The sequence below is a fragment of the Pseudochaenichthys georgianus genome, unplaced genomic scaffold, assembly GCF_902827115.2.
Source record: "Pseudochaenichthys georgianus unplaced genomic scaffold, fPseGeo1.2 scaffold_296_arrow_ctg1, whole genome shotgun sequence".
NCBI lineage: Eukaryota > Metazoa > Chordata > Actinopteri > Perciformes > Channichthyidae > Pseudochaenichthys > Pseudochaenichthys georgianus.
The window spans coordinates 411237-421205 of record NW_027262957.1 but is presented as its reverse complement, the minus strand read 5'-3'; the positions used below and the strand labels follow the sequence as shown (position 1 = coordinate 421205).

The 9969-nt window shown below is 45.1% G+C and overlaps 1 protein-coding gene across 1 annotated transcript in view; it reads right to left on the bottom strand.

Annotated features, from left to right (window-relative positions):
• kifc3 (kinesin family member C3) overlaps positions 1–9160 on the bottom strand; it is a 41274-nt gene extending 32114 nt beyond the window's left edge. Inside the window, 1 exon segment of the mRNA XM_071202355.1 lies at positions 7776–9160. Coding sequence (XP_071058456.1) covers positions 7776–7961 — 186 coding nt within the window. The 5' untranslated portion in view covers positions 7962–9160.
• Positions 9161–9969: the final 809 nt, after the last annotated feature.

The window sequence follows — 9969 nt, the reverse complement described above, 5'->3', positions numbered from 1 at the left end:
TCACACACACGCTCAGACAGACACACACACTCAGACACACACACACGTCTACACACAGCTTTGCTACGACGGCTGGTGGTATTTCTAAATCGCTAACGTGGAGGGCGTCGGATCGTTTGGGTTTGTTCACCATTCCTCTCCCATTAGTAAAACACATCTGAAACACATGTACTGATGCGACACAAGAGTCCGTATACAAAATGTCTGCAGACACAAATAAGGCTGCAATTAAAAAGGCTGAACACATGTACGGTTTATATCTTTCACTGAAAGTCTGCGAACAAAGCCTCCAGGTTGAAGCAATAAGCGACTGCCGTTCCTCCCTTAGAGAAGCTGAGGAGATGCAGTCCGCCACTTCCGTCTGGAGACAAAGGTAAAGTCTAACATACCAAGACATAAAGCCCTCGTGACGCAGACATCCATCAGGCTTTACACTTTGTCAGTAGACTCGACTTCTGCAATGGTGTCTTCACAGGAAGCTGCAGCTGATCCAGAGCGCCGCTGCTCGAGTCCTCACTGACAGAGTGGATCACATCAGTCCGGTTCTGAAGTCTCCACACGGGCTTCCTGTCGGCCTAAGAATTGATTTTAAAGTGCTATTGCTAGTTTTTAAATCACTACATGCTTTAGGACCAAAGTATATTGTTGAACTCCTGCATAATTACGAGCCATCGAGGCGCCTCAGGTCTTCTGGGACGGGTCTGCTATCGGCTCCGAGAGTAACAACAAAGCATGGAGAGGCAGCGTTTAGCTGTCATGCCCGACACTCTGGAACAAACTACCCAGCACGCACGTCTGCAGAAACGCTTAGTATTTTTAAATCGAGACTAAAAACACGTCTCTTTGGCTGCTTTTAATCGAGCTGCTCATATTCGAACGACAGCATGCCTTTTAAACATGTATCGTTTACCTGTGGTGTTTATTTTTATTATCTTATTATCTTTGTAATGCCTGTTGTGAAAATGTATAATGTGTTTTTAATGTATTTATTAAAGCACTTTGAATTGTCGCGTACAGAAAAGTGCTATATAGATAAACTTGCCTACTCAGCTCCCTCTGAAGACCCTGAAGGCATCGTACTGCTCAGCAAGTAAATAACAAACGGGCTTCAAACCCAGTCCGACAGACAGAGTTAAAGCGAGGACCTAACACGTCCCCCTGGAGGCTGGAGCGCGTGGTGCGGCCGTCCATCTGAAGGACTGACTTAAAGAAGGTTTATTATGTCCAACACGTGTATTTATTGGACTAATCGCGTTAAGACGAGAAGAATCTGGGTTTAAGTTGGGTTTCATATTTAGATATTTATCACCGACTTGTTCAAAGGAGGGACGATGCAGCCGTTTCCTGGGTTTACAGCCAGGCTCAAACTGATCAGCTAACCTTTAACCAATAACAGAGCCTTTCCATCCTCTCCTGTGCAGCAGACCTCCCACGATATTCATTTGACTAACGCACTCTGAGGTCAGCTCAAAGACTCCAGAGTCACCTGGGCTGACTCCTTAAGGCTGGAAGTATCTGACACTTCTTAAAGAAGGTGATCTACCGACTGACCAGCAAACATCCCCATCACTGACACATCGACCCACACCGGGTTTCAGGACGAGTCCCACAGTGAGGGAGAGCATTGCAAGCCATTTCCAAAAGCGTCTCAAAGTCACAATGGAGTCAAAAGTACCTGAAGGCATCTCCACCTGATGCAGGATCCTGCGAGAACACATCGACCATCCATCCACAATGCAGACGGATTTCTATATGGCCGCCACGCGTGTTTCCATCAACCGTGATGCTTCATAAATACTGCTGTAGCCCGTTAGCATGTCTACGTGCTGCACACTCGCAGAAGCTGGAGCTGATACAGGTGTGGACGTCAGGCGGACTTTACACCGGCTTCAGAACAAAGTGTGTCGGGTTAAAAATAAACGTCTGAGGTTGAGGAAGATGAGGAAGATGAGGATGAAGGAAGGTCATTTTCACCAAGAAGCCGACAGACATCTTCAGAAGACGGCAGGTACGCCGAGAGACACCTGACCACGAGCTGCGAGCCGGCTACGTGAGCGGGGTTAATCAGAACACTTCCAGGAAGTGAAGAGGCTTCTGCCGTGGACGAGCTGCTGCTGTGCGCTATGAGGGACCCTGCAGAGCTCCACAGAGGACGCAGAGCTCCACAGAGGACACACAGAAGCATTCAATGAAGTGAGTGTTCACAACAGACGACTCCACGATGCTCTGCCATCCCGTCACAAGACGATGGCAGGATAACGATCCACACATCAGTGCCCTGCCCGAGCACGAAGCAGCCCTACAGCCGCCATCTGCCCTGCATCTGGTGCAAGATCACATCGACATTACAGAAAGGAAATTAAAAGCGTGCTCAGAATCAGACCTGAGTCAGTAAACCCCCGAGGACCCCCGGAGCGATGGGAGCAGATTACCATCCAGCAGGAGAACAAAATGAATGCTCCGAACACTCGGCAGGATTCAGGTCATCTTTCTGCATCAGGTTACGAGCTCAACATGTCTCCCGTCCTCCCCCCCGTCCTCCAGACCTCCCTCTTTGTGTCCCCCGTCCTTACCTCGCCGTCCGCATCATCGCTGCATCCTCCTGCTGCTTCACACACTCTGCAGGATCAGTGTCAACACACACACACACAGCTTCCTCCCTCTCTGTTCCCCTAGCAACAGCACAGCAGCATCACACCTCCTCTAGCACCACCCCTTACAACATCCCCCCCCCCCCCCCCGAAATCCTCCCTTCCTCCCCCCTTTCCCCGCCGACGGATAAATATTTCAGCATCAACTGAAGCGTAAGAGCGGCTCCTCCCCCCCTGCAATATGCAACAGCAGGGTGTGTGTGTGTGTGTGTGTGTGTGTGTGTGTGTGTGTGTGTGTGTGTGCATGCGATTAGGAGCATAGTGAGAACATGAATGCATTGCTCGAGAGCTGCAACCGAAGTTCTGATAATATTCAAAAGGAACAAACCGGGTAAAAAGGGTAAAAAGCACCTAAAGTAGCCAAAGAAAAGCCAAATAGCCGACTTCCTGTTGGGTCCAGAGTTCCCCTCCGAGAGGCTTTCTGTGCGCCTGACCGCGGGACACCTGCATGCAGAGTTTCCCAAGTCTAAGTTACATGTTGAGGCTTTTGTTTGAAGGGGCTTATGAGGAGAGTTGTTCAGTGTCCTAAGGACCCCAACACAAAGGTGTTCAAAGAGGAAAAACAAGAATCAGATTAATTACAATTTATTTATTTTATTAGCTATTTTAATGATGTCTGCAAACTTCTGCCTTTTCATTACAAATAATAATAAACCTGATTTTCACTCGATAGAGAGGCGAAGTCCCGCTCGCCTATTTCCGCTCCACGGGACCGTATTTCTGAAAAGGTATGTATTGAAGTCAACGGAGAGAGAAAGATTATCTCTCGATCCCGTTTGAATTGTGCCACGAATTAAACACGATGTTTGTTTATCTTAAAAAATCATTTCCGTGTTTGTCGTGAAACCGTTGAAATATAAGATGATAAAAAATACACAACTAGAAAGACTACAAGTCCCAGAGTCCCGGTCCCATTTAATAAAATGATCAATTCGTTTAAAATAGTTGTATTTTTTGAATAATATCGTGTTTTTGTATTTGAACCCTAACCTTTAATAACGCCAGTGTTTTCTTATTTGAAGTGTGTCGATCTAAATGGCAGCGAATAAAGAAAGCATGCAGTTATAGTCTTTCCTCACGCTGTAGAAGCTGCACTCAGGACGTCACGTAAATAATATATCTGTATAATAAAGAAGGGTTTTCAATGTTAAGAATACATCTAAAAAGTCATCATGATATTTGTAAAAACGAGTTTTGAAATCCAGATCTCGTTGCACGGATAAAAGCGAAAGTCCTTCACGAGATGAAAGCAGACGTTTGAACACGGAGCCTTCAGATCGAGACCCCGATGAATGGGTCTTTATACAACACAGGATTCCAGACATTCCAGATTCACATTCCTCTGAAGACGCTGGCATTAACCAGCAGACATGGAGTCTTTGAACACATCACCAGAAGATGAAGACCTGCAGCTAAAGGTCTCTCTGCCTCCATCAGACCCCCCACTGAGGGATGCTCACTTCGAGTGTGTTTGGATGCATCTTGCTTTACGCAGGACTGCATGTGGAGTCAGAGTGAACATGAGAGGCTGCAGCTTTACGCACTGCTTTTTAAATATTAGAGAGGAAAGAGAAATAACATTCACTCACTCGCAGCTAACTTCTGTGCTCACTGTCAGTTTGTGATGAGTAGAAAACAGACTGCACACAAGGTCTAGCATTAACACTTTCACAATAAAAGCCCAACGACAAAGGCCAAGCATTCATTTGTCACAATAAAAGCCCAATGCCAAAGGTCCAGCACTAACACCTTCACAATAAAAGCCCTGCTATAAAGGTCCAGCACTAAAACCTTCACAATAAAAGCCCTGCAATAAAGATCCAGCACTAACACCTTCACAATAAAAACCCTGCGATAAAGATCCAGCACTAACACCTTCAAAAATAAAAGCCCTGCGATAAAGGTCCAGCACTAAAACCTTCAAAATAAAAGCCCTGCGATAAAGGTCCAGCACTAAAACCTTCAAAATAAAAGCCCTGCGATAAAGGTCCAGCACTAAAACCTTCAAAATAAAAGCCCTGCGATAAAGGTCCAGCACTAAAACCTTCAAAATAAAAGCCCTGCGATAAAGGTCCAGCACTAAAACCTTCAAAATAAAAGCCCTGCGATAAAGATCCAGCACTAAAACCTTCAAAATAAAAGCCCAATGCCAAAGGTCCAGCACTAACACCTTCACAATAAAAGCCCTGCGATAAAGGTCCAGCACTAAAACCTTCACAATAAAAGCCCAATGCCAAAGTTCTAGCACTAACACCTTCACAATAAAAGCCCTGTGATAAAGGTCCAACACTAAAACCTTCACAATAAAAGCCCTGTGATAAAGGTCCAGCACTAAAACCTTCACAATAAAATCCCTGCAATAAAGATCCAGCACTAAAACCTTCAAAATAAAAGCCCTGCGATAAAGATCCAGCACTAAAACCTTCACAATAAAAGCCCTGCAATAAAGATCCAGCACTAAAACCTTCAAAATAAAAGCCCAATGCCAAAGGTCCATTACTAATACCTTCACAATAAAAGCCCTGCGATAAAGGTCCAGCACTAAAACCTTCACAATAAAAGCCCTGCGAAAAAGGTCCAGCACTAAAACCTTCACAATAAAAGCCCTGCGATAAAGGTCCAGCACTAAAACCTTCACAATAAAAGCCCTGAGATAAAGGTCCAGCACTAAAACCTTCACAATAAAAGCCCTGCGATAAAGGTCCAGCACTAAAACCTTCACAATAAAAGCCCTGCAATAAAGATCCAGCACTAAAACCTTCAAAATAAAAGCCCTGCGATAAAGGTCCAGCACTAAAACCTTCACAATAAAAGCCCTGCTTGCAATATTGTTTCTTGTTATACTTCAAAACTAATCACTGTGGAAGAGTGGCGCCTATACGGAGCCCTGGAGGGTTAATTGAGAGAAAAATAAATAAAACGTGGCCACGTTTTACTTTCTCGTGCGCACGAGTTAATAAAGCGTGGGCACGAGTTATTAAAGCGTGCGCACGAGTTAATAAAGCGTGGGCACGAGTTAATAAAGCGTGCGCACGAGTTAATAAAGCGTGGGCACGAGTTAATAAAGCGTGGGCACGAGTTAATAAAGCGTGGGCACGAGTTAATAAAGCGTGGGCACGAGTTAATAAAGCGTGGGCACGAGTTAATAAAGCGTGGGCACGAGTTAATAAAGCGTGGGCACGAGTTAATAAAGCATGGGCACGAGTTAATAAAGCGTGGCCTCGTTTTATTTAAATTGAGGGATTCCTGTCCGTGACTCACAGTATCGGCTGCCCACAGCAAAAAAAACAAATATAAAGGCAGACACAGTTAAAATACAAAATGAAAAATGTCATGCTCTGCTCACTTTTAAAAGGCCAGAGAGAAGAAGTGTGTTTTTAGAGAGGATTTAAAAGCCCCTAGTGTCTGGGCCGACCTCACAGGTAAGGGCAGAGTGTTCCAGAGCCTGGGACCAGCTGCTGCGAAGGCTCGGTGCCCTCTAGTTTTTAGCCTGGTTTTCGGCACTACCAGCAGCATTTGGTCGGCAGACCTTAGAGCTCTGGCTGGGGTGTATCGCTGGATTAAGTCAGCTATATAAGCCGGAGCCAGCCCGTTTAGGGCCTTAAAAACAAATAAAGGAGTTTAAAATCTATTCGGAACCGAACTGGAAGCCAGTGAAGTGAGGCCAGAATGGGGGTAATGTGGTCACGCCTTTTGTGGCCAGTCAGGAGACGTGCAGCTGCGTTCTGTACTAGCTGCAGGCGTCTTATGGATGCCTGATCCATGCCCACATACAAAGCGTTGCAGTAGTCCAGTCGCGATGTCACAAAAGCGTTAATTACCCTCTCTAAGTCTTTAAAAGATAAAAACGACTTGGTCTTAGCCAATAGTCGTAATTTAAAAAAGCAGGTTTTGACTACGCTGCTGACCTGTTTATCGAATTTAAAAGTGCTATTGAAGGTTACTCCAAGGTTCGTTACAGCGGGGAGGATGTTTTTACTCAGGGAGCCAAGAATGTCAACCTGGGAGGCCGGAGGTTGGGGTCCAAAAAAAATTACCTCGGTCTTGCTCTCGTTGAGGGTGAGGAAGTTTTGGCTCAGCCAGGATTTAATTTCAGCCAAGCAGTCCATCAATTGCTGTAAGGAGTTGGCATTAGCATTGAGAGGTAGATATATCTGAACGTCATCAGCGTAGCAGTGGAAGGGGATGTTGTGCTTGGAGAGAATTGCACCTAGGGGCAGTATATATAATAGAAAAAGGATGGGGCCCAGAATAGAACCTTGGGGAACCCCACAGGTAAGGGGGGCTTTTGCAGAGGAGAAGGCACCTAGCTGCACTGTCATTCAGCAGAATCTGAGAAGAGCAGCGCCAGCTGCAAAGAGCGGTGCCTTTTACGAAGGAGATGTCCTGTCACCGGGGCACGTGTGTGTGTGTGTGCGCGTGTGCGTGCGTGTGGGTGTGTGTGCTCCGCTCCACTCTGTGTGTGCGTTTGTGTGTGTCCGACACCCCCGGCATTTGTTTTCAAATTACCACGAACAGTAATTTACACAAATCTGGTTCTCCATAGTTATATGTGTATTCCCAAGTGAAAGAAATTCGTTTAATCTTAATCTCGATGTGCTATAGTCCTGCCGGAGTGCACCGGAACGAACGATACTATCATAAACAAATGCCCACACACAAAACGAGGCCACGCTTTAGTAACTCGTGCGCACGCTTTAGTAACTCGTGCGCACGCTTTAGTAACTCGTGCGCACGCTTTATTTATTTTTCTCTCTATGAACCCTCCAGGGCTCCGTACGCCTGCAACGGTCTTACTATATTAAATAAACATACTGTATATAGAATACATTTTGAATTGCGTGTGAATCGTTACAAAACGTTTAACTTGAGAAGTACTCGGTGGAGAAAAGTGAGTTTTACTTCCATACGTGTTTGCATTGGATCATATCACCTGTATATAAACACCTCAGACAAACGGCTTGTGGGTGCACTACAAAGTCACTAGAACACATAGAAAGCACTCAGAGGAAAAGGTGACTTGCTTTCATGATTGCATTTCTTCATATCATTTGTTGGTAAAACACTTGAGGGAAGCGCAAATAGGCCTTTTTAACTGCCTGAACCTGATCTCCATCTGCTCACCTGCCCTGGCCTCCTGCTGCCGTCCCCTCCTCCTCCTCTTCCTCCTCCTCTTCCTCTTCTGCAGACCTTATGGCTCTTCTTCCCCAGAGACCCTGAGTCCCCCCCACTCGTCTCCACCTTCCTGTGGCTCCAGCGCCGCAGGAGGTCGTGCAGGGTGAGGACGGCCAGGGTGCATAAAACAAACATCCCTACGATCAGCGTGAGAAACGGGGTCAGTGCGAGGCTTCCTGAGGGAGGGGGCTCCGCTCCACCGCGACCCCCCTCAGAGTTACATCCCCTCTGAGTCCAGCCCTCTCTTCATGCAACGCTCTCCCTGCTCACCTCTGCTCTGAATCCACAGAGCTGATAACCGCTGGACTTTATCCTCTGAAACCAGAGCCGGCAGCTTCAGTTTCTGCACGTAACTCAAGACCCTCTCTGCACGTCTGAAGTCACGTCTGAAGTCACGTCTGCTGGACGCGTGTAAACACAAGTTTACAAAAGCTCTGATAACTTTTCAATAATAGTCTGCACATTTTTACTGAGGAGAGAGAAAAAAGGAAAGAGACAGTTTTTTCTCTTTCAAAGCAGAACAATATTTAAAAATGTTAAGGTAGGTTGAGATTGATTTGACAAAAGACGGATATGTATTTAATTGGTAGCCACGAGGAGAGTAGAGTAGATTTGGCATTAGATTAAAAAAAGACGAATACGAGGTTTCGATTTTTGTTTCTATAAACTTTACGTTTTTGCCGAAAGGAGCAGGAACACTTTTTTTTAAAACATATTTTAAAATGTTGTTTGTATTAACATAATTATAACATGTTTTTAATTCTAATTTGCTTAGTATAACAAATGTATATTACAGAAGTGGGATTTTATTTTCTAAACTAGATTTATCTCTAAAAAGAGAAAAAGTAGGTGAAAATGAGCTTTTGCTACATAGTCGAGGTTGCAGAGCTACAAGAAGAAAACAACCAAACTTCCAAAAGAATATTCATCTTAATAAAACCCGTCCCCCTCGAGTTAGATCACGAATATGAGAATCCAGCAACAAAAAGACGAGACGGTGACGGGAAAAGTTAGGCTTCTTCACTCTGCGGTTCTTCCATCGTTAGTCCTTCGTTTTATCCTCGTTAGTCCAACAATAGATCCACGTTAGTCCCTTTTTGTTGGTCCCTCTTCAGTGTCTCTCCAGTGTCTCTTCAGTCCCTCTCCAGTGTCTCTTCAGTCCCTCTCCAGTGTCTCTTCAGTCCCTCTTCAGTCCCTCGTTAGTCCCTCTCCAGTCTCTCTCCAGCGTCTCGTTGGTGAAGTTTCCCTTGTGATTGGAGCAGGAACTGTCCTCTCTCTGGGTCGCTATGCTGTGACAGTCCAGCAGATTAAAAACAGAGGCAGGTCAGGTCTTCACCTCCATCTGAGAGCGAGAGCGAGCACGAGAGAGAGAGAGCGAGCGAGAGAACGACCCCCCCTCCCCTCCTGGGACCATCTGTTGTTCCAGGATAATACGCTCTGATTATGTAACATTGTGATACTCCATCATGTATTCATGGAAGAGTTCAATGTCTGACGACTTTTAGCACTTGTTTGAGGTTCATATTTACATTTGAGAATTTTGCATAAATTACATTCAAGTGGCAGAAATCAAATATAGCTCTGTTATTACTTTGAGCTGCAGTGTCGTATCATTAGCTTAGACGCTCACTTTGTTGTTTGCATCAGATATGCTTCTACGTTTGTAATCATGCATACATTTCTATATTTTGATTTATTTGATCAGACAGACCCTGAATATATATTCTTAATTTCTTTTTTGAGCAGTATGAAAAGGATATTTGAGAATGAATCACAAAAGTATGTCAACAGTTTACAGGAGTGCTTGTTCAGGATTTAGGGTTTACTGCGTCTAGAATGTTGAACTTTCAGCGGCATCGAATACTAGACTTCTGCTTTTGAGATGGTCTTACTTTATATTGACTGATTTTTAACTCTTGATCGCTTTAGGGTCTATATTTTGTTCTGCAGAAAGGAGAGACATGTTTTAATAAAGAGTATTGGACACCATGCAACATGAAAAAGTTGTTGTCCTCCCGGTCTGAGCTGATCAACGTCTTGTATATGTGATGGAACCAATGGGGGGGGGACTCAGTGGGGGGTCGGACAGTCTGAATCAGGATCCATCGCTCGCTGTACGTCCAGTTCGCTGAAACAGAGCTCC